This window comes from Leuciscus leuciscus, assembly GCF_965113295.1.
Source record: "Leuciscus leuciscus genome assembly, chromosome: 1".
In the NCBI taxonomy this organism is placed as follows: domain Eukaryota; kingdom Metazoa; phylum Chordata; class Actinopteri; order Cypriniformes; family Leuciscidae; genus Leuciscus; species Leuciscus leuciscus.
This window is the reverse complement of record NC_138725.1, coordinates 27,280,345-27,305,340: the sequence shown is the minus strand read 5'-3', so window position 1 is coordinate 27,305,340 and position 24,996 is coordinate 27,280,345. Positions and strand designations below refer to the sequence as shown.

The 24,996-nt window shown below is 39.0% G+C and overlaps 2 protein-coding genes and 1 long non-coding RNA gene across 11 annotated transcripts in view; 1 reads left to right on the top strand and 2 right to left on the bottom strand.

Annotated features, from left to right (window-relative positions):
- The window catches only part of LOC309498688 (uncharacterized protein), a 40,655-nt gene extending 20,768 nt beyond the window's left edge, over positions 1-19,887 (bottom strand). The window contains exons 1-3 of one of the 3 annotated variants that reach the window (XM_082169548.1): positions 19,050-19,883; positions 12,178-12,432; positions 5,558-7,472 (exon numbers count right to left, since the gene is read on the bottom strand). In XM_082169548.1, the coding sequence (XP_082025674.1) occupies positions 5,558-7,472; positions 12,178-12,337 (2,075 nt within the window). In that variant the 5' untranslated portion in view covers positions 12,338-12,432; positions 19,050-19,883. Of the gene's footprint in view, positions 1-5,557; positions 7,473-12,177; positions 12,433-19,049 lie in introns of all 3 variants that reach the window. The other 2 variants (XM_082169547.1, XM_082169549.1) reach the window with 2 other exon arrangements.
- LOC309503505 lies at positions 9,959-12,171 on the bottom strand. The gene is made up of 2 exons (XR_014207670.1): positions 11,490-12,171; positions 9,959-11,445 (listed from the first exon to the last, which is right to left on the bottom strand). It is a non-coding gene; the product is annotated as an uncharacterized lncRNA (long non-coding RNA).
- LOC309502859 (uncharacterized protein) lies at positions 14,767-17,638 on the top strand. Of its 7 annotated transcripts, none has more exons than XM_082175433.1 (6): positions 14,767-14,978; positions 15,391-15,497; positions 16,212-16,263; positions 16,358-16,408; positions 16,515-16,532; positions 16,996-17,638. In XM_082175433.1, exons 1-6 carry the CDS (start codon positions 14,958-14,960, stop codon positions 17,002-17,004), a joined length of 258 nt encoding a protein of 85 aa, XP_082031559.1. In that variant the 5' UTR covers positions 14,767-14,957; the 3' UTR covers positions 17,005-17,638. The 7 variants fall into 7 exon arrangements, 5 of the variants coding, with proteins under 5 accessions (XP_082031559.1, XP_082031558.1, XP_082031557.1 ...); XM_082175432.1 differs by having other exon boundaries at positions 16,343-16,408; XM_082175431.1 differs by having other exon boundaries at positions 16,515-17,638.
- Positions 19,888-24,996: the final 5,109 nt, after the last annotated feature.

The following is a 24,996-nucleotide window of genomic DNA, read 5'->3' as shown; positions in this document are numbered from 1 at the left end:
GTGAGAAGAGATTTTAGTCCTGGTGATTCAGTCATGGTGCTACTTCCAACGCCTGGTTCTATTTTACATGCAAAGTTATCTGGTCCATACCTGGTTGAAAGAAAGTTAAATGAGAGAAACTTTCTGATTGCCACTCCTGACCGCAGATGTAAAAGTCGTGTTTGTCATGTCAACAGGCTTAAGGCCTATGTAAACAGGCCTCATTGTGAATTGGCAGTAGACCAAACTTCGGTTCACCCACTGGCGACCTCTGTTGCCACAGTAGGTGTAATAGCAAATTACTCCTTAGAGGAAGATGGGTTAATGTGTAGAGATGTACCAATTTCCTCTACGCGGTTAAATAATTCTGCTATAATGAAAGATTTCCCACACTTTCTCTCTCATTTGACTAATGAACAATCTTGTGGCTTAATTGAGTTACTGTGTACCTACCCTACCTTGTTTAATGACGTACCAGGTAGGACTGCTGTGTGTGTTCATGACATTGATGTTGGTGATGCTGTTCCTATAAAACAACATCCTTACAGAGCAAATCCAAGAAAACGTGAAATCATGCAGACAGAGGTTGAGTATATGCTGCGCTACGGGCTGGCCGTCCCCAGTCAAAGTCCTTGGAGCTCCCCCTGCTTACTTGTCCCAAAACCTGACAACACCTTTCGCTTTTGCACTGATTATCGGAAGGTCAACAGCGTAACAAAAGCTGACTCTTTCCCCCTTCCAAGGATGGAAGATTGTGTAGATAGAGTTGGATTAGCAAAGTTTGTCACAAAACTAGATTTGCTGAAAGGTTATTGGCAAGTGCCACTCAGCCAACGTGCTTCTGAGATTTCAGCATTTGTCACGCCTGACAGCTTCCTGCAATATCAGGTTCTAGCTTTTGGGATGCGAAACGCACCCGCTACGTTCCAGCGTATGATGCATCAAGTACTGTCTGATGTAAACAACTGTGAGGTATATCTGGATGATATCGTGGTATATTCGGATAACTGGACAGATCATGTGAAAACACTCGAGAAAGTGTTCAAACGTCTAACTGCTGCTTCCTTGACTCTAAATCTTGCCAAATGTGAGTTTGCAAAAGGGGTTGTTACATACTTGGGTAAACAAGTGGGTCAGGGTATGGTTAAACCTGTTGATGCTACAATTTTGCCAAAGATTCTTATGGAGCAATGACTGTCAACTTGCCTTTGATGCTGCTAAAGATCTCCTGTGTCATGCTCCTGTTCTGTCAGCTCCAAACTTTAAAATGCCTTTCAGTTTGCAAGTGGATGCAAGTGCTAAAGGAGCAGGTGCAGTTTTGCTACAAGAGGATGAGTGCCATATTGAACATCCTGTCTCCTACTTCTCTAAGAAGTTCTCCAAGACCCAGCAAAACTATAGTGTAATCGAAAAGGAAGCTTTGTCACTGTTGCTGGCTCTTCAGCATTTTGATGTATACTTGGGGAGTAGCTCTAATCCTATTATTGTGTACACTGATCATAACCCTTTGGTATTCCTTTCTCGTATGTCAGGTTCCAACCAGCGATTATTACGGTGGTCTCTCACTGTCCAAGAATATGATCGGACATTCGACATAAGAAGGGCACTGAAAATGTTATGTCCGATGCTCTCTCTAGAGTTTAAAGGGATGCCGTTTTCTTTGAACCTTGTGCCATTTATAAATGGGGAAAATGGTAAGGGTGTACATATTTGATTACAAACTCTAGTTTGTATTCTTGGTGGTGGAGGTGTTACGTCCTGTAGACGTATTGTGTAAGAAGTGTTTTTGATATGTATTTTACTTTGTATACTTTATTGTTTTTGTTTTGTGCTCTGTGCTGTCTCTCCCTTACTCTGCTTGCCTAACCCTAACTCATAAGGAGTGTTACACAGCCACGCTATAAGAGAGCAGACTGAACACTGCTTGAGAAGGTTCCTTTCTCCCCTGCACCAGACTTGTGTGTGTGTGTTGTAGTAACCGAGAGTGAAACTGGTGTGTTGTCTTGGTGTATTGCAGTTCATCTTTTGTGTGTGCGCTTGGATGTCAAAACAGCATTATAACTTTGTTATCAGATAGTGATTTGTTTCTTAAATATTTCTTTCTAACTTTGTTTCGGTATTAAAAGGTATTGTATTTATATTATATATATTCTTTTTTTTCTTTTTACCTCTTATGGAAAACAGTAAGGAGATTGAGACACCTTTTTTCTTTTGTAATAAGTTAATCCCTGTTTTTGGTTAGTTAGGGAGTGGAGGGAAGCATATGTTGTTTATTTATTTTATTTTTCCTCTAGGTCATTTAGTTTTCCTTCTAATAGTAAGTTTCCTCTTTTGTTTGTTGTTTTGGTGACCTTCTCCTGAAGATTGACTCTTCTACACAATAAATCTTTTTTCGCTTGCATCAAGTTTTGGCTCACATTTCTGGGGCAGGGGATTGAAGGGAACCCTCCACGTTTAAGTTTACATTTAATGTAAGCCTGTTACGCTCTCCCAACCCTAGACGGGGAGAACTTGTAACATAGGTGAGGTCTGCCTTGGAGGTGCTCACGTGCCAAGCAAAGTCAGTGTTTACCGCACAACAGTGTTGAGCAACGGCCGCACATCTCTTTTGGACTCTTGCCCCAACTCATTCCATGTCAAAGAAAAGGTCCTGGGCACTGACTCCCCATTTAACTCTTTGAACATGACCAGCTTGATTGACATAGATGAAAACGACTGTCTCAGCAACAAATTATTCATGAGAACCCCACGTGATGACAAACCCACCATGTCAGTGGATGATGAACTCTTCCTGGAGATCATGGATGAGCAAATGTTTATGGACGAGTCCAACAGCTGGGTGGCGCCACTACCCTTCAAAACAAACAGGCACAGACTACCCAACAACTGAGACCGAGCAGTCAAACGTCTCAATTCGCTGCGTCGCGTGCTTGACAAAAAGCCCCACATGAAAGATCCTTTCTTGAACTTTATGCAAAAAAATGTTTGAGTCAGGACATGCAAAACCTGTCCTGCCACTCGACAGACCAAGAGTGTTGGTACCTACCGTTTTTTTGGTGTCTACCATCCTCACAAACCTAACCAGATATGTGTAGTATTTGACTCTAGTGCCACTCACCAAGACACGTCTCTGAACAATGTTTTGTTGAGCGGCCAGACATGAACAACACACTTATTGGGGTCCTCTTGCGGTTCCGCAAAGAACCTGTGGCAATCACTGCGGACATAGAGCAAATCTTCTATTGTTTTGTCATTTGTGAGGACCACCGCAACTTTGTCCGTTTCCTGTGGTACAAAGGTAACGATCCCACAAAGGTCATCAGAGAGTACAGGATGACTGTACACGTGTTTGAAAATAGCCCGTCTCCCGCCATAGCAAAATATGGCCTCCGGAGGGAGCTTGTATGATCCCCTTGGGTTTGCAGCCCCCATCATCATGCAAGGCAAGGCTCTCATCAGAGAATTGTGCTCAGAGAACTGTGAATGGGACACTCCACTGCCAGCAGAAAAAGAGGCACAATGGAAATCTTGGAAAAACTCGCTTGTTGACCTTGAGAAACTACAAATCCCTAGACAGTATGTGAACACGTCACTGCAATCTACCTGTCAAAGAGAGCTGTGTGTCTTTGCAGACGCTTCTACATCAGCCTTATCAACAGTTGCGTACCTTCGAGCCGTAGACACCGAAGGTCACGTCCACGTAGGCTTCTGCATGGGCAAGTCCAAATTAGCTCCTAGACAAGTCCACACAGTACCTCGCTTGGAGCTATGCACTTCAGTTCTGGCGGTGGAGCTGGCAGACATGCTACTAGATGAACTTGACATCGAAATTCACAAAGTGAAATACTACACTGACAGCCGAGTAGTCTTAGGCTACATCAACAACACCAGCCGAAGGTTCTATGTCTACGTCGCCAACCGTGTTGCTTGCATCAGAAAGTCATCTGAACCCAGTCAGTGGCACTTTGTGAGCACAGAAAGCAATCCTGCCGATCATGGAACACGGCATGTGCCAGCTTCACTACTAAGTTCTACCAATTGGTTTACTGGACCCGACGAAAAGTGATGGAGAGTGTCCTGTGACCCAACCAAACAGCTTTCAACTTGTTGAACCTGCCACAGACACTGAAGTCCGCCCACAAGTCTCAACATTTGCAACCACAACTGTGACAAAATCGCTCGGCTCACACAGGTTTGAGCGCTTCTTCAGTTGGAAACGTCTTACACAAGCTATCGCCAAACTCATTGAAAAGGTCAGATCTATCTCAAAAGCTTCTGAGTCAAATGAATCAAAGATGGACGCTCTAACACAAGCAAAGTTAGTTATTGTACGAACTGTTCAAGGCGAGTGACAGGCGTATTTTGGACGCGATGCTGCTGAAAGTTCACTCTCCATATCTGACTCATGAAGTACTTGTGACGCTCATGGCAGAGGTAACAGCCATAATGAATGGTCGTCCATTAGTACCTGTGTCATCCGATCCTCATCAACCCGACTTGCTGACACCAAGTGCCCTTCTCACTCAGAAAATCTGTCCCGTCTCTATTCCACCTGGAGACTTTGATCCAAAGGACTTGTACCGTAAGCAATGGAAACAGGTGCAAAATCTTGCCAACTCATTCTGGAAACGATGGCGAGAAGAGTATCTTGCAACCCTTCAACCAAGAAGAAAATGGCAAGCAGATCAACCAAACTTAGCCATTGGTGACGTTGTTCTCTTAAAGGACACTCAGGTCAAAAGAAACAAATGGCCTACTGGACTTATTGTGGACACTTATCCTGGTCGAGATAAAAGAGTACGAAAAGTAGATGTACGAATAATTAAAGAAGGTACTGCTAAGGTGTACACAAGACCTATTTCAGAAATTGTGTTATTAGTTAAAGGTTAAAAGTGGTATAGCAGTATACCAGGAGGGGAGTGTACTGCCCTCTTGTGGTAAGAGTTATTTGTGTTTTGAGTTTCTTGTGTTTTGTCCACGCAGAGCTACCGTAGTTCAGTTATTCTCCTAACAGTCCCACAGCAAGTCAAACTCCAGAGTGTTAAAGCCTGTAAAATATTATTTTGGTCCCTCAAAAATATATGTCTGCAAGTATTTGTTTGATAGTGATCTTAGCTTCCATTAGATACCAAATTTAGTCATTTTAGCATGTTTCCAATTCGTAATTTGTAAGAAAATATGTGTCGCTAGTACTGTTAGCATCCCTATGGCATTTTCCATGTATATTAGCATCGTGCTAATCGTTCGCTAATGCGATCGTTTTTTTTAGGGTTTTAGTTAATTCTGAGCTACTTATTTTATATTTGCATTGTATATTCACCCTATTGAGATTGTAATATGCATTATCTTTGTTTCTGTATGTCCTTCCAGTAAAACACACTAAAAGAGCAAGGCGCTTCCTGATTCTTTATTGGAGTCTGTTAGCTATCTGCAAAGCTAGTTCACATACACTAGTAAAGGCAGAATAGTACTCTTGATAAGCACCAGAGCAAATACAAAAACATGAACTGGATGATTAAACAGCAGCCACAGTGATACAGCGATTTTGTTGCTCAGCACATAAAGATGAACTACTTACTGTGATCTCAGACTGCGGTGATGTGGTTTCTCCACTGCATGGATCTTCATGTGTATCTTCAGGTCACTTTTAATAGAGAAACTCTGTCCACACTGATCACACGTGTGCGGCTTCTCTCTGCTGTGGATCCTCTCATGTCTTTTCAGAGTTGATGACTGACTGAATCTGTTGTCACAGTGTGAACACTTGTAAGGTTTTTCTCCAGTGTGGATCATCTCATGTGTTTTCAGATGTGATGACCGACTGAATCTCTTCTCACAGTGTGAACACTTGTAAGGTTTTTCTCCAGTGTGAATCCTCTCATGTGTTTTCAGTTGTGATGACCGACTGAATCTCTTGTCACAGTGTGAACACTTGTAAGGTTTTTCTCCAGTGTGAATTCTCTGGTGCAGTTTTAAACATTGCGCTGTAGTAAAAGTCTTCTCACACTCAAAGCACATGTACTCTCTCACACCGGTATGAGTTTTCTGATGTCTATGTACATTTTGCAGCAGTGAAAAACTCTTTCCACATTCAGAACATGAATGTGGCTTCTCCTTCGTATGAACTGTCAGGTGTGTCTTCAGGTTTGATGCCATAAGAAATGATTTGCCGCATTGATCACATGTGAACGGCTTCTCTCCGGTGTGAACTCTCATGTGTCTTTTAAGGTGTGTTGATCGGCCGAATATCTTCCCACATTGATTGCATGAGAACGGCTTCTCTCCAGTGTGAACTCTCATGTGAATATCCCGACTGTGTTTGCATGTGAAACTCTTTCCACACTGATCACACGTGTGCGGATTCTCTCCAGTGTGGATCTTCTCATGTGTTTTCAGAGATGATGAATGACTGAATCTCGTGTCACAGTGTGAACACTTGTAAGGTTTTTCTCTAGTGTGAATCTTCTCATGTTTTTTCAGATGTGATGACTGATTGAATCTCTTGTCACAGTGTGAACACTTGTAAGGTTTTTCTCCAGTGTGGATCTTCTCATGTGTTTTCAGAGTTGATGACAGACTGAATCTCTTCTCACAGTGTGAACACTTGTAAGGTTTTTCTCCAGTGTGGATCTTCTCATGTGTTTTCAGAGATGATGACCGACTGAATCTCTTCTCACAGTGTGAACACTTGAAGGGTTTTTCTCCAGTGTGGATCTTCTCATGTGTTTTCAGAGTTGATAACTGACTGAATCTCTTGTCACAGTGTGAACACTTGTAAGGTTTTTCTCCAGTGTGGATCATCTCATGTGTTTTCAGATGTTCTGATTGAATGAATCTCTTGTCACAGTGTGAACACTTGTAAGGTTTTTCTCCAGTGTGAATTCTCTGGTGCTGTTTTAAACATTGCGCTGTAGTAAAAGTCTTCTCACACTCAAAGCACATGTACTCTTTCACACCAGTATGAGTTTTCTGATGTGTTTGTAAATATAGCAGCAGTGAAAAACTCTTTCCACACACAGAACATGAATGTGGCTTCTCCTTCGTATGAACTGTCAGGTGTGCCTTCAGGTTTGATGACCCAATAAATGTTTTTCCACACTGATCACATGTGAATGGCTTCTCTCCAGTGTGAACTCTCATGTGAATCTCAAGACTATTTTTGTATGTGAAACTCTTCCCACATTGATCACATGCAAATGGCTTTTCTCCAGTGTGGATCCTCATGTGAAGCTCAAGATTTTGTTTGGTCGTGAAACTCTTCCCACATTGATCACATGTGAACGGCTTCTCTCCAGTGTGAACTCTCATGTGACGGTCAAGATTTTGTGTGTTTGTGAAACTCTTTCCACACTGAGTGCAGGTTGTAGATTTCTTGGCTCTTCTTTTCTTTAAAAATGTCTTTTTAGTCTTTGAGCGACTCAAATGTTTGTCTCCAGGTTTGACATGATGTTTCTCCTCCACTTCACTCAGTTCTTCACTCTCTTCCATCAGCTCTGAAATGAAAGAGAAAAAAGTTTAATTGCAGTACAGTGCATGTGTCATGTTTAGTGCTTGTGTTCATGTTATGTTTGCCTATGACAACCAGTTTGCCCACGTGTTTCTGTGATTTAATCCCCGTCTTGTTATTTAGTTATGAGTTCATTTGTCCCAGCTGTGTCTCGCTTTCCAGTCTTCTTTTCTGGGTATTTAAGCAATGTGTTTCAGTCTGTTCCTTGTCTGTTGTCGTTGCTATATGTTTGATTGTTCTGTTCATGTTTCTTTTGATCCAGTTTGTGAGTATTAGTGTTTGTTTAAATAAATATTGCTGCAATTAAGATCCTGCATTCTTCCCTGCTTCAACCAACGTGTGACAAGAGTCAAAGGACATAAACTGAGCCCTAAAATATTTTGATGAGTTTTTATAAACTAATTATGCATGTCCCTGAAAATCTCCATGAATGAGGAAAATAGATCTTCTAATTATTACTTTTAAACATTATAGGCACAAATCCCATGTTTCTGTCAAGAGAACTATTAAAATTATTTGATCAATGACGCAATTATCTAAGGTAATAAACACAATAAAAATATACAACAGTGCCATAACGTTTTTAATTCAAGAGCTGTTATTATTTTTCATCTTAACTGTTGTTTATTATAACAGTTGACATCATAAACAGCAGGAGATTTAATAGGCTACATTTAAAATAAATGCACAGATCTATTTTGAAATTAACAATATTTTTTTGTCTTGTATGTTTAATCCCGGCTTAAAGACATAGCTGACTCTATTCACATTAATTGTGAATCATGAAAGCATTTTGAAATGCAAGAACATTTAACCGCTTACACAGAGATGATCACTCTTCACAAAGATTTCATTAGCATTTGAAATCGAAAGCAGCCTCTGTCATTGAGTTTCATATTTTCAATATATAATCCCACTGCATTCTCAATGACATAAATTATGCCTTCGTAGAGCATTTTTAAGGAAAATACCGTCAGGGGAGAACACACACTGCAAGCACATCATCAAGCAAAGTGTGTTCTACAGCGCATATCCTGTGCAATGAAGTCTGTGATTCAACCTTTTTAAATGTTATGAATGTAATGAATGAGTGCACACACAACACCAGCAAATTAGCTAAAAAAGGAAAAAATATATAATTAATTATGACAAGTTATAAGTGCGTGTATATATATATATGCAGGGCTCTAGAGTGCGACCAAATTTTGTAAGGGTGCGACTAAAATTTTTCCTAGGTCGCACCGGTGCACCTAACGTCCTCGCATCCGCTGCCTCTCCATGAACTAAGCGTTTGTTCACCTTTGACGGAACTCATACTCATGGGAACTCACACTCTTCTCTCACGCGGTGCCACAGCTCGCACAACACTACAGCCCTGCTTAATGAGTGACGATGGAGGACAGAATTAAAAGGAAATCGATTTTTTGCATCTGTAGCAAGCATTTTGAATGCTGTTTTGACCATTCACAGCCACCATATCACGAAAGCGAAAAAACGCATACGATAATTGTGCAAGGGCATTTACGCTGTCATTTCTCCCTAAAACTCAAACTTAACGACAGAATCAGCACGATCTGTGATTGTTGTAAAAAAAGTCTAGCTACTGTTGCTAAATTGCGGGACGCATGAAATAATTAAAAGAGCTATTAAAAGCACATAAATCTGCGTAAGAGAGGCTGTTCGCAAGGCGGCGTGCGCTCCGAAACAGACCAGAACGAGACAAGCAAATTATACTTTGGGTTTCATGTGTGATCAAAACGATCAAATGTACACAAAAGTAAGTCAAAATGACCGGCTTGGCGATTCACTAAAAACAGTTTATGTCTTAAATGGACGTAGTTATGGAAATAGTTGGGAGAACATGGTGCATCAGTAGTCTCATCAGAGACTCAAAATAGTTAAGTTTGGCAGCTCAGTGAAGCACTTTTAACATTTTTTATTATTTAAAAAATATTTTTATTTCTATATACAGTATAATTGTGCTTCAAATAAAAAAAAAATATTTACCTACACCTTATTCTTGTTTAAAATCATTTACATAATATATATAAATGTATATAGAGCGTGACAAAAAGGTGACCTTGAAATTGTGGCGGTAAAGGTGACGCGAGCCGAGGAAAAGTTTGGGTGCACCCAAATTTTGTACTGGTGCACCTAAATAAAAATGTTAGGCGCACCAGTGCAACCAAGGCAAAAAGTTAATCTGGAGCCCTGATATATATGTAAGGGATAATGTATAGAGAGGTGGTCGTTATAGCGAATAACAAGCCCGACAGGCTGAACGGGGTCTTGACAGCCTGAAGGGCTTGTTATTCGCTATAACGACCGCCTCTCTATACATTATCCCGCTTATTACATGGCTACCTACAAAATAAATAATTAATTTGACACAAATTATTGATTTAAAAAGGAGTTTATTGTTTTAAAAACGATTGTATTGTTTCCGCCAAAGAAAATAGTCCGTTCCGCGTCCATAGCAACGTGCTGTTTTGTATGGCAACGGTCTGTTATAGTTCGCAGTGGTCTGTTATCAAGAAATAACAGACCGCATTCTACATTGGAATTCAGCCAAGCCATGTAATAAATATATATATATATTAGGGGTGACCCCTAATAGTTGAAGATTCGATGCTTCGATTGGAGGAGCCTGATTCGACAACCGATATCATGGTCGAATCTTCGCAGAGGTGTTGAAAACGAGGATCATGCCACTTTGGCTATATGAGGGCGCTCGATGTCTAATTTCACATAGAATCTACCGGTTTTCTGTCAATACGTTAATATTCAGCCTATTATGATAATGCTGTATATAAAAATGTGCAAAGAAAGAAGCTTTTAATAAATATTTTTTAACGTGCGTGAATAAATCCAAACACCCCGTGACAGATTTAAGTTTCACTTTCAATCCGTGACCGACAGAGGAGCGTCTTGGGGGCAAGGATTTGAATCTTTAACAATGTCTGAGATAAGAAAATCTGAAGTGTGGATGTACACCATCAGAAAGGATATTCTCCAAGGCTGGATTTAGCATCAGGAAAACCATGATCGCACTTCTGCCGGCCAACTTTAACAAGTTGGTTTTCCACGGGACATTCTAAAATGCTTAACGTGAAAAAAGCTTTTAAAACGCTTAAAAGGCACATTAAAGGGAGACTCCACTTTTTTGGGAAATAGGCTAATTTTACAACTCCCCCGGAGTTAAACAGTTGAGTTTTACCGTTTTCGAATCCATTCAGCCGATTTCCGGGTCTGGCGCTACCACTTTTAGCATAGCTTAGCATAGATCATTGAATCGGACAGGACCATTAGCATCTCTCTCAAAAAAATTACCAAAGAGTTTCAATATTTTTCCTATATAAACATTGGCTCTTCTGTAGTTACATCGTGTACTAAGACCGAGGGAAAATGTAATGTTGCGATTTCCTAGGCTGATATGGCAAGGCAAGGCAAGGCAAGGCAAGGCAAGGCAAGTTTATTTATATAGCACATTTCATACACAATGGCAATTCAAAGTGCTTTACATAGAAGAAATTAAAATAATAAAAAGAGATAAGAATAATTAAAACAGTTTAGAAAAATAAAATAAAATATGGCAAGGAACTATACTCTCATTCCTGCGTAATAATCAAGAAACTTTGCTGCCGTACCATGAGTCCAGCAGGCGTAATGATATAACGCAGCGCTTGCCGGCTGATAATAGGCTACCGGCGGGGGACTATTAATCAGGCGCTGCGTCATATCATTACCCGTGAGGTAATCGGAGATGCTAACACACACACACACACACACACACACACACACACACAGGAGCTCTTGAAGCTCCGCCCTCTTGTGTCGGGAGCAGCAGCTCATTTGCATTTAAAGGGCCAGACACAAAACGGTGCGTTTTTGCTAACCCTCAAAAAGTGACAACTTTAACATGCTATATAAAAACATCTGTGAGGTATTTTGAGCTAAAACTTCACACACACACACACACACACACACACACACACACACACACACACACACACACACTCGGGGGACATCAGAGATTTATTTTACATCTTGTGAAAAGGGCATTTTACCACCCCTTTAATTCTAGAGAGGAGCATTTTGATAATTATATGCACCACATTACATATGCATTATAATTATGTTCAATATTTAATGCATGTTTGAATAAATCAGTAGTTTTTATGACAAGTCACCATTTAAATGTTTATATTTAAAGTGTAAATATGATTATGTAATTGTAAAGTTAGTATAACTTTATTATTATATAAAAATATCCTTGAATGTAATTTAAGTGTTTTTATACAAATCACTAAATGTTAACCTTCAATATTATAATGTAGTACCAACTGACTCCCATGTGTAGTTTACAGCATTATTTGAGAGATTTTCTTTCCTTGAGAACATTTGCCATGTACTTTATCTGATAGATACAGTATCCAAAACAATCCATATCGAATCGAAAGCTTGTGAATAGAAATAGAATCGAATTGTGAAAATTGTGTCAATACCCAGCAAACTATATTGAAAAATGTTTCTTAAACCTCCCTTTACTGACCATTTGCTGAAAACAAACAAAAAAGATAATATTCTTATATGTCATAGTTTACCCGTTTGTGTAAATGTGAAGAAGTGCTTGAATGTTTCTAACATGAATGTTCTTCAGCATCATGAATGAATGAAGAATAAACACCAACCTCTTTGTTCTTCAGGATCTTCAGTGTGTTTCATTCTGCAGGGTTCTGGATCACTCATATTCTCACTGTCCTCTTTAATAAACTCAGTCTTTACAGACATCATCTCTTCCTGATGCATTGTGCTCGTCTTCACTTGTAGCTGATGGGAATATTCCAGCATTTATTGAAGAATTACTGTGGGAGGAGCTTCGCTGATGATGTGACTGTTGTGGGAGGAGCTTCACTGATTATGTAATTGCTGTGGGAGGAGCTGATCTGCAAAAATCAAAGTTGCTGAGTTTGTTTTAATACTAAATGTAAGCATTTATGTCTTTATCTCTATATAGCAACCAACAATTACCCTCAGTGTATTGACACCAATTAAATGAGCTTTATGTGTCAATTTACAGGAGATCTGAAGACATCAGCATAATAAATGAGGTGAAAACAGGAACAATTGTCATGAAATAAAGAGTGTTTTCAGCAGATCTGTTAATATTGATGAGCCTCAGACTATCAACACTCATTCAACAAGCCATTCAGGATCATCAGCAGATCATCTCACTTTATTCTGAGTGTTTGCTGTTAGCAACACATTATTTGAGTCAGGATACCTGATAAAAGACTATAAAACTGCTCAGTTGAAAGATAGGCAAGGCAAGTTTATTTATATAGCACATTTAAGAAATAGAAGAAATTAATACAATAAAAAGAAATAAGAATAATTAAAACAGTTTAGAAAAATAAAATACAGTACAGTCGGACGGACAGCGGCACAGTGCTCATTCAGTAAATGCATAGCTGCATGTTTGACACCTAGAGTGAAGGTATGCGTTCACCTTAGTGATCGACCGATATTGATTTTTTATAACCGATACCGATACCGATTATTTGCATGTTTATGTGCCGATTACCGATATGCATAACCGATATTTATTTACTGTTATACTTCTGTTTTTGACACAATTATTACAACACAAATGAACTGAACAACAATTTTATTTATAACAATCACTCCCTCCTTGCATACATAAAAAAAACTTTATATTTATACACAAATAAATAGAAAAAAATAAAGTGCACTGTTACTAAGTGTCTTTGTTTAAAAATAAAAGCTTTGATGAGGTAAAAAATAAAGCACAAAAATTATTCTAACATATCTTCAAAGATAGTTGAGTGATGTATCTTTAAGTGGTTCCACGTGTTGGAGGTATTTTTTGTATTGTATTTTGTATTGAAATGTAATTTATTTTAAACAGTTTTAGAAGGTTTATGTGCCGTTTAATATGTTTAAAAAGTGAGGAATAATTCACTGGGTAATATTAATTCACTGAATAATATTAGCTGGAATATAACATTGTCAGGAAAGTAACAAACAAAACAGCATATTTGCATTTTTCAACTAGTATGTTATCAATTATTAATAATGTTTTTGTCGGTCTAGATTATGAAATCCTTTCTGACAAAGTGCTGCTTATCTATGCGTTTACACAGAACTAGGCCTATAACCAGGGTTCTCAAGTTTTATCAAAAGCTTGGAGTGAGATCACATGCGGTTAGGGGAGGAGCCCTAATGGAGCCCCGCCCCCGCCCGTCCGTCCCCGCCCCCCAATTTTACCCATTGTTCATAATTAACCAGCACAAATTGAAATTATAACAATTGGTAAATCTGATAAATGACAGAGCAATTCATCACATCAAATATACTCTTTAATGTTATATTTAAAAATTACAAATATACAAAAATATAACAAATTGCTCCAAACAGTTTGGAAAAACAAATCTTTTTGCATTTTGAATGTGTCTAGTCGTAATGGTATAATGATTTATTGTGTGGTGGGACATTGTGAACAAATGACATAGTATTAAGGTGTGTGTGTGTGTGTGTGTGTGTAAGTGTGGCCTGGTAAACCTTACATTATGGGGACAAAATGTCCCCACAAGGATGGCAATATCCGAAATCCTTGTTCGTGTGGGGACATTTTTTGGTCCCCATGAGGAAAACGGCTTATAAATCAAAAAAGTTATGTTTTTTTGAAAATGTGAAATTGCAGAAAGTTTTCTGTGATGGGTAGGTTTAGGGGTAGGGTTAGTGTAAGGGAATAGAATATACAGTTTGTACAGTATAAAAATCATTATGTCTATGGAAAGTCCCCATAAAAAATTAAAACACTACATGTGTGTGTGTGTGTGTGTGTGTGTGTACACAAGAGTACACACTCCAGCTTATGAAATGTGTTTTGTGTTGTAAGTGTTTGTTGCACATTTTGACGCCTTGATAACATTTATATATTTAATGTTCTGGCCTAAAAATGTTAGACGAGCTTTCTTAATTCCAACTTACCTTCTCCATCACGACGTGTGTTCGCGTGATGTTGTTGGTTACTTAGTAACGAACGTACGGCGGCCGAGAATTTTCCGTCAACTTCCGTGTGTTCGCGCCTATGGTTCGCGCATCTATGTAACGAACGCAATCTGGCCGAGATACGTGCTGGCGGCAGGAAACTTCACTTTGTGTGCCTGCGCCTCGTATACAACGATATATAAAGCTTGCAGGACAACTTGGTTGGCATTGCCTTTTCAGCGTGAGAAATACACGGTGTGGGAGAGGGGGTTCAGCGAAAAATCGGCAGCTGGCAGCAGGAAGTAGCTGCCGTTGACAGCCGGAAGCCCTGCCATATTAGGAGGGACCTGCCATTTCGTGGCAGCCAATCAGTATCGTCCAACGTAGTAGCAACCAATCACATTTACCTGGAAGTCAAGCGAGAGCAGCCAATGGTGGCGCCGGCGAATCTTCAGTAATGGCGGCGGTATTTGGCTCGGTAAGTTCGTATATTATCAGATTTATAAATAATTGTTGCTCTGTACGTTGGAGTTTACCTTTTATGTTAGAGACAGTGTATCTGTGACTACTTAAGTTGAATTGGTTAATTTAATCATTTGTAGAAACGCAGCTTGTGCACCGTGTGCTCCTGGTTTGTGAGGGGCTATCATTAACTTCAAATACTAACTTACGTTACCATTATCATTAAATATTAGCGTTTGTTAACATGTTAACTTAATCTATTGATTAGAATAAAGCTCATGCTGATTTATTGGAATTGACAAGCTCAGCCTTGATGATACACGTGCAACGCTAACAAAACATATCCCAAATGATCTAACTTATGTAATACAAAACACCATTTTAATCAACATTACTTCACCATATTCTAAACTTCTGTTTTTTTGTAGTTTCACCAAGTTCACCACAGCCTGTCACAGATTGCTGGGGATGGACAAACATATGTGCCAGGAAGGAAACCCCAGATTTCCAGTTGCAAAACCAACCAAACTCACTGGTATGTTTTCACATAATGTTCAAATGTATTATATCCTGTCTTGATCAAAGCAGGCAAAAGGCATTCTGTTTTTTATCTTTTTATTTTTTTTATACAAATTCTAGATTGTATCTAAAATTTGACATTTCAGTGTCTGTTTATTTTCTTAGTTTTATCATGTTTTGGATGGGGACCCAATCACCAGATGAGACCAGAATATATATATATATATATATATATATATATATATATATATTCAAAATATACTGGAACTGTTCACTTTTTCCATATAACTTTCACCCCCAGTTTCACAGACAAGGCTCAAACTAGTCCCAGACTAAAATGCATGTTTAACTGAAAGCAAATTACACTTGTGTATCTTAAAATATCAGTGCCATTGTTTCTTTTAAGATTCACAACAGTAATGTTTTTTCTAAGGCATATTTATAAAAGTCCTAATTGCACTAAGGCCTAATCCTGGCATAATCTAAACCCTATCTGTGAAACCGGGCTTCAAAGTTTTACATATTAGTCCAGTGGTTCAGTTCAACGCTTTGTTCTCTGGCTTTAGATAGGCATAGACAGTGGCATTTAAAAAATAAATTACACCTGCTCCCTAGTTCAGGTATGCTACTGTCTACTGCTGCAACATGGCTAAGTGGTTCAACACGGAGTTCATCTCTCTCTTTCTCTCGTGTGTATAAAATAACTAACTTTTTCCCCCTTCTTTTTAAGCTCAATTGCAATAAAGATGGATCCGGGATCTTGGAAGCTTGTTAAAAATAAGGTATTGATTTCATGTTACAACAATTTTGATTTCTTTACTATCTTTAGTGTATAAATAAAATGTTAGTTTTTCCATTGAGATTTTTTTTTTCCAGGATGTTCCAGCTCAGTTGGGATCTGTGGACTGCAGTGTATTCATGCTAATGGTAAGTTATTACGGTGGTTTTGTTTCCCCATAACATTTATTTTACGGATAACCCAACATCCATAATAATTATCATCAGGCTGATCCCAATGAATTTTGTTTTTCAGGTGTGTGTGTGTGTTAAGGTTAGTGATGTCACTAGCCCAGGAGGAAGCTTGTGTAGTCCCCACCAGTTGTTTGTTGTAGTCCTTAAAGTGATTTCTGTAAAAAATAAATAAAAAAAAGTCTCCCTTTGCTTTGAACTTTTATCGTCGTAACTTATTCATATTGCAGATATTGTTTATGCTCTGACAGCAACATTACTCTAAAGTTTCTTTCTTTCTTTTTCTAACATCTGTCTTTCTTTATTTTCTTTCTTTTTCTAACGTCTGTCTGTATTTCTTTTCTTTCTTTCTAACTTATCTATCTTTTTCTAACATCTGTCTTTCTTACTAATCTTAAGGTTACAGGGGTTAAACACTATGTGATCTGATTCACAGAATTGTACTTTTATGTGTATTTCTTTAAAGTGAACATTATCTGTACTACTTTTGGAGGAACTGCGATTCCATTGTGTTTTTGTGTGTGTGTGTTGAATGCTCTGTGCAGGTCTTGTGATATGCAGCAGCTGACCCCAAGACGCCTTTCTACGACCTCCGAGGTCATCACCGGACCATCTTGGACTCGGATGACAATGTCGACTTACCCTCCTATCTATCCATAAGTGTAGAATTGTTTTAACTTTGTTCTTTTGCCAATGAGAAGTAGCCAATCTGTATTTACTGATGTCAATCATGCCCTTGGAAATGGTATAACTGGTGTGAGATTTTGTGTACAGTAGAGTCTCTGGCTTGCGACCCCGTGAGACTTTGACGCCTGGCTCTACCGATGAAACTATTCTTCAGTAAATTTTTACTTATTTGATTGAACCTCACGACTCCTGGTCTTCTTTCATCATATCTGGTCCTGGGTCTTTAAGCTGTTATCCCCTAACACTAGAAACATTGTAAATCATGTTAAACCATGCTAGAACATTGTAAAACGTTTTCAAACTTTCTTTTTCAAGCCAACTTTTTTATGAACTTTAACATCTAGTTCAGAATTGTTCATTCTGATTTCAGAACAACAAATATCAAGCCTGTTTTCAAAGTTACAGCTGTTTTATAAAACAAAGACAAGAATGTATTGAAATACTACAAATGTAAAACTGAACTTAAATGATAGCAAAATATGATTTTTAAATAAAGGTCATTGAGAAAATGTTTTTTTTTCTTCTTTTAGACATGACTTTCATTATTTGTTTAATGAATGTTTATGTGCGTTTAATAAATATACAATATTATATAGGCATTCATTTATGTATATATTTCATTATTTGACAAACATGTACACAAATTATATTTATACACGTACAAATTCATAATTTCAAGTGTAGCTTAATGTTTGTTTTTTGTACTGTCTATGATCTTCGTTACTTAATTTATATTTGATAAATCTTTTTAAACCAATTACAAAATAATTACAAATTTAAGTAATTTATTTAAATAAGTACTAAAATGATATATATACATTGATATAATAATTTATTTGCCTTGGTAAAAGCGGCATCCACCTCCGACTTCCGGTTATTAGCGGCAGCTGACGTCAGCTGCCAGTGGCAGCTACTTCCTGCTGCCAGCTGCCGATTTTTCGCTGAACCCCTACTGCGGTGTGGCGTGTGAGCGTGTGAACTGGTTGAATTGCGTGTGTCTCACGGCCAATGCGTGAGACTTGAGAACCCTGGCCTATAACTTAGGCTACTCAACCGCGATCGCGCGTGGAGATGTGGAGATAATAAATAATTAATTTCCACAAAGCGGTATATTTAGATGTGTATTAGCGACATAATTGCTATGTAGTAAATGATAATATAATCTAGGATGTTTAAACAAGATAATCTTGTCAAAAGTTTAATTCAGTGGCCGTGCTTGAGCATTCCTGTCATCAACCCAGTGAGTGCTCAGCAATATGAACGAACTTTTTTTCAGCAAAACCTAAAATTCTCGGGACAGCAGCATGTGTCAAAATTTTAATCTTGACCGTTCTATTTCATCATAAACGATCTGTAAACAGGGCTTTAAGTGTAAAATACCGAACTTGTCCTTTAAAGGGATACTCCACTTTTTTCGGAAATATGCTCATTTTACAACTCCCCCAGAGTTAAACAGTTGAGTTTTACCGTTTTAGAATCCATTCAGCCGATCTCCGGGTCTGACAGGCCACCAGGGCACCATACAGACTTTATCAAAGAATTTGCGGACTTTCTATTAGAATTAATATTGACTGCAGATAAAGTACTAATTGTTGGTGATTTTAATATACACATCGCTAATGAAAAAGATGCATTGGGATTGGCATTTAAAGACAATCTTAACTCTATTGGAGTTAGACAACACGTGTCAGGACCTACTCATTCTCGTAATCATACTCTAGATCTAATATTATCACACGGAATAAATGTTGATGCCGTTGAAATTCTGCAGTAGGCAGACTTGTGCTGTCAGGTCTGAATAGGTTTTATCCTCACTAGCTTGTTTGTTATACCAGTTAACCTAGGTATGTCCCAAGTACAACACCATATGAAACAATAACAATCTTTGACTTCAAAGATATTTTATGCTTACCCTCCTGTGGAAGCTTCTGGATCCTTCTTGTCCCGGTCGGTAAGATGTACCACTGCCTTTTCTATTGCTATAAGACTTTCTTTGTAGAGCTGAAGACTGAAAACTATTTGTCTTTATAAAATAAAGGTTTATTTAAACAAAAGAGAAAAATACTGGTTACACAATGATCAATTCTTGTAGCAAAATATCAAAAGGTTACAGATTATAGTATTTCAGATTATCCATTTTCATAGGGCAGTCCTATGATTTACAAAGAGCTACTTCCCTATAAGCAGTCCAAGCAATAAATCTGTTAAAAATAAAGCTATCAAGCTTTCGAGTCAAAAAAGCCAAAAAATAACAGCAAGGCGGTCTGAGCAATAAAAAGAAAAAAGATCTAGAAGAGAGAATTAACTCTCACTAGAGATGCACACAAAAAAATGAACGCCAATGCACACACTTGTCATATGCATTTACAGACATACTTATACTAAACTTGCACTTCCTCTTAAGCTGTGTGAGTAACGAAATCTTGTGACTTAGGTGCGGGGAACAGGAACTTAGTCTTCCATGGCTTCAGCTAGAACATCCTCTTGCGTCACTCTTGGCCTTAGGCCTGTATGGTCGTTCTTCCTTCCTTTTTGCTTGTAACGTGTCTGTGTTAAGCAATCTCTGGAGCTGCTAATATTCTCATGTGTGTGTATGTGTGTATTTGGAGGTCCACAATTAAAAAATTCCCCCACAGAATCGATCCAGAACAGTTTGGAGAGAGAATTGCGATCCGAGTACAGATTTTTTCCCCCACCCTTAATTTTAATGAGGAAGCAGGATAATGTTCAGGTTAGTAATAAAATAAGTTGTGAATTAGCATCAGTTACTTTACAATAGACCAGCGCTTCTCAATTATTTTCTGTTACGCCCCCCCCCCCCTAGGAAGAAGTAAAAATTTCACGCCCCCCAACTCTCCCCCGCGACTGTAAATAGTATCATTTGTCTATAAAACTGTTATAAGTGCACCTCTGCATAACATTGTATCCTTATTAACATTAAAGAAAACAAAAAAAGAAAAAAAGAAAGAAATATAGATCAACTTACAACAAAGAATAACTTTATTAACATAGTTTTTTAGTCTGTAACAGAAAAGACTTCAAGTGCATCAATTTGCCTGAAAAAAAAAAAAAATAATTCAATCCTTATTTAAAGTGTTAACATTTTTTGACCATTTGATACTGAAAAATAAAATAAAATATAATCAATACATAATAATAAATTCAAATTGATCAGCAACATTAACTCAGGAGCACAATATATAAAAAAACTTTGACCTATAAAACAAAAATGAATAAAACAATTTGTGCTGATTTATTAATTTTTTTATCAAAATGAGGAAGTCAGGATTAACTTAGGCTTACTGAAGTAACATTCACAAAGCGAGACGATTGTTGGCAATATTCGGCACATTTTTGCTGAAAAAACTCAAGCGGTTTATCAGCGTGATTGGGGTGTAATGCTGTCCGCTGCCAACATTTTTAGACACAGTAAACATACTGGTCTTTCTTCGTCTCCCACCGTAGTCACAGTGAAGCCAAGCGCAACATACGCTTCGTCATATTTCCTCGTCTTAGCTTTCGGGAGACTTACGTTTGTCCCTGTTAAATATTTTTCCATGGTGTCTCTTAAGGGTTTGTTATCTGCACTTCATATCTCCTGCTCTGTGGTGTGTGCTCTTGTTCAGAGCAAAAAAAAAACACTTCCTGAAAAAGCATGTTCCCGGGGTCTCGCGCGCCCCCCCTGGCATCGCTCCAAGCCCCCCCAAGGGGTCGCGCCCCACTATTTGAGAAGCACTACAATAGACAGACAAACAGGCATAAATGCTTAGATGTGTCTTTTAGTATTAAAACAAACTCAGTAACTGATATATTTAGACTTTTGCAGATCAGCTCCTACCACAGCAATCACATCATCAGTGAAGCTCCTCCCACAGCAATCACATCATCAGTGAAGCTCCTCTCACAGCAATCACATCATCAGTGAAGCTTCTCCCACAGCAATCACATCATCAGTGAAGCTCCTCCTACTGCAATTCTCCAATAAATGCTGGAATATTCTCATCAGCTACAAGTGAAGACGAACACAATGCATCAGGAAGAGCTGAAATCTGTAAAGACTGAGTTTATTAAAGAGGACAGTGAGAACATGAGTGATCCAGAACCCTGCAGAATGAAACACACTGAACACAGTACGTCAATGTGACGTCAGGAAGACGTTGGACTCCAACTAATTCAACGTCAGTCAGACGTCATATTTTGGTTGAAAATGAAAGTCAGGTTGACGTCTAAACCCAACGTTTGTTTGGCGTCAAGCTCCAACGTCAGACAGATGTTGAATTTTGGTTGGAGTAAGCACCGCAAAAAAATCTGTGAGGATCTCAGCAGAGGGATTAAACAACTCCACAAACAGCATTACCAGCTTCACTTATTACTAACCAGACCTGACTTTATTTAATTTCCATTGTAATGAAATCAATAGTTGTATTTTAAAGTCACCATGATGGTGGTTAGCGTTTGCTTTAGTTGGACTCTTGACCCTTGACTTTTTAGTATAACATTTTCTCTAGCTGCTATAATTGTGTGTTTATAAAGCACAATTGTTGTGGCAAAAGAGCCTAGAGAAAATGAGATCAGGTGATGTTGTAATATTGATGATGATGACGATATGATGATCATCATGTAATTGCCTGAATTCCTGATCTTATTATCCTAAGATGCTGATTAGCTTGTTCAGGAGTGTTTGAGTAGGGTTGGAGCTAAATTCTGCAGGACAGTCTGTGGCCCTCCAGGACTGAAGTTGCCCATCCCTGATCTGGATATTTTGTTTGATTGTCACCATTGTTGAGATTCATATGCAGTTTCTTGATGTCTGTGTGCGTCTAAGTAATGCCATGGATTAAAGGTTTTTGTGCACTAAATAGTTTTTAAAAACCAAGTATATTATTTGCTAAATAACACTGCTAGATATGCTGTAGAATCAAATGACTTCTGTTATGAATAAAACAATATTAAAAACACAAGTCTTATATAATCTAAACATTAGACACTGAATAAGATCAGGGATTCAGGCAATTACATGATGATATCGTCATCATCAATAAACAGCCAACATCACCTGATCTCATTTTCTCATGGCTTTTTTAGCTACAACAATTGTGCTTTATAAACACATAATTATAGCAGCCAGAGAAAAGTTTATATTACAGAGTCAAGGGTCAAGAACACAACTAAAGCAAACGCTAACAACCATCATGGTGACTTTAAAATACAAAATATGATTTCATTAAATCGGAAATTAAATAAAGTAAATCTGGTTATAAAGTAAATAGTTTTAAGTGAAGCTGGTAATAAGTGTACGGCCATGCATTTCACCTTTTTGTTTGGTTTATTTCAACCAAAATTCAACGACTGCCCAACGTTGGAGCTTGACGTCAAACATTGGATTTAGACATCAACCCGACTTTCATTTTCAACCAAAATCCAATGTCTGACCGACGCTGTAGTCTATATCCTGTGCCTGCTGGGAAAGACACATCTCTTCACCTGAATCAAGAAGCTAATAAATGCACGATTTCGAGTAAATGTGGTTTGTGTGTGATTTTCGTGTGATTTGGGGTATTTTCATATGAATAAAGAATGTTGACAGTATTGCTAAGCAAGGTGTAGCCATTAGCTGCATATAAAATGCTAAATATAACATATTTCAACATTTTTTTTTTGATTTAAAGCCATTTTAAACCGCGACTGGAATATGAAACAAATACTCGATAGTGGCAGCCCTAGAAAAACACTATTATGGAGTGGAAATGGCTTATAAGTCAATAGGCGCTCCTCTGTCGCCATCTACTGTTTATAGTGATAATTTCACATTTTTAAATACATACAGTATGTTTGTTTGCCAAGTATAAGTTTTCCTTCACTTTGAAACGTTTAGTTTTACAAATGGGGACAATCTTTGAAGGATGAACAAATCATGGTTTTGGTCATCACATTAAAAATATAATTAAAATAATATTTAAGGATAATATTAAACAAAATGTAAGTGCTGGAAAAAGTGTGATGGACTTGAAAGTCCTTGATTAGTGCTTGAATTTTACTCTCAAAAGGCCAGTAGTGTGTTCCTGCACAACCGGAGGCTGCAGTTTCAGGACCGCAGCTCCAGGACCCTAGTTTTTTTTTGTGACAGCGCCACCTACCGAACTGGATGATATAGCGGCGGCTGCAGTTTCAGGACCGCAGTTCTAGGATCCAGGTGGTTTAGTTTGTTCATAGTATCAAGATCCACCTATTATCTTAAGAATATATATATATTTAACAAATAAGATTATGGAATAGAAAGCTCCTGCAGATTAGAGCAACAAGTAGCATCAAGCTACATAATTTAATTTAAAAGATACATATTACACTTTTACTTAAAGCTCACTTTAAACCACAATCTTCCCCTCAGCTCCAGAGTATATGAGTGCCTGGCAATCGTGAAAATGGTCTGTCCATTGCAGTCTTATCGGGAGGAGAGTGGTAGAGGATTTATTCATGGTTAGCCCACCCAACAGTAACCTCCGTCCTACTATCGGGCTTGATCTTTTAATGAACATGAAGCAATGAAATGTCCGGCCTTGCTGCAGTAGAGGCAGAGTCCACTCGCTCTCCAACGTTCTCTCTCCTCCCGAGAAGGCCGAGCTCGACCTACCTGCATGGTTTCAGGATCGAACAGTGGGATGACCGTGTTCTCACCTCTGGAACTGGAATACTCAGGGAATGTGGGCACCAAAGCCTGGTGTGAGCGACTCTCTCTTTGCTGTAAACGTGCATCCAAGCGCAATGCCAGCTCAATAAGTCCGTCCAGAGTCCTAGGTAGCTCCAAAGTATATATCTCACGTTGAACACGCTCCGCCAACCCATGCAGGAACATGTCCCACTGCGCCTCCTCGTTCCATTTGCACTCGGCTGCCAGAGTCGGAGTGCAAAGAAATCGGAGACGGTTCTACCGCACAGTCGAACACTCGTCTCATCTCCTCTCCGAGTGCATGGAACGAGGAACAGCAGGGATGTTGGTTCTCCCACACCGCCGTTCCCCACAGAGCCACACGTCCGGAGAGAGGAGTCATCACCAACGCCACTTTAGACTGCTCAGAAGTGAAGGTTACAGGCTGGAGAGAAAAGAAGATGGTACACTAAGTCATAAAGGTTCTGCAGAGGTTCAGCTCACCGGAATACCTCTCAGGCGTCGGAATGCGCGGCACGTGCTGGTTGATGTTGGGTGGATCGCGGGGAACGGGCGGCGGGGGTGGCGCAGTGGGCAATCTCAGTTGTTGAAATTGAGAGGTGAGCTCGGACACCTGTGTTACCAGAGCCTGTATAGCCTGACCAGTAGCGACTAACTGTTCGTCCTGCCGGTCCATGCGAACACTGTTGTTTGCAAGAAATTCCTGTAGTTCGGGTGCACTCGCTGAATCCATCGTGGTCAGATCGTTATGTCAGGTTCTGTAAATGAAGGCAAAAGATCCACTTGCGAGTGAAACAGGGATTTTTATTGTAAATGCAAGAAAATAGATAGAGATGCTGGTCAGTCGACGTGGGCAGAGAATGATGCTAACGCATGGACGCAATGGGCAGATAAGTCCAGGTCACAACAGATAATCCTCAGGAACACAGGAGATGAAAAAGGCAAGAAGCAGGGATAAAGTCTCAGAAACCAAAAGCACGGAGAAAGCCTCAGGTGAACCACAACGATCTGACAAGAATAGGATGAAACAACAGGCCATAAATAGGACGCCAATCATAAGACTCTGCTGCTGCTGATCCGCTCATTAGCAGCAATAATGAGCCACACCCACCACACACAAACTCACACACAACATAGTGAGGGCGAGTTAGTGAAACCGTAAACCGTGACAACGTTGGGCCAATGGGTGGCC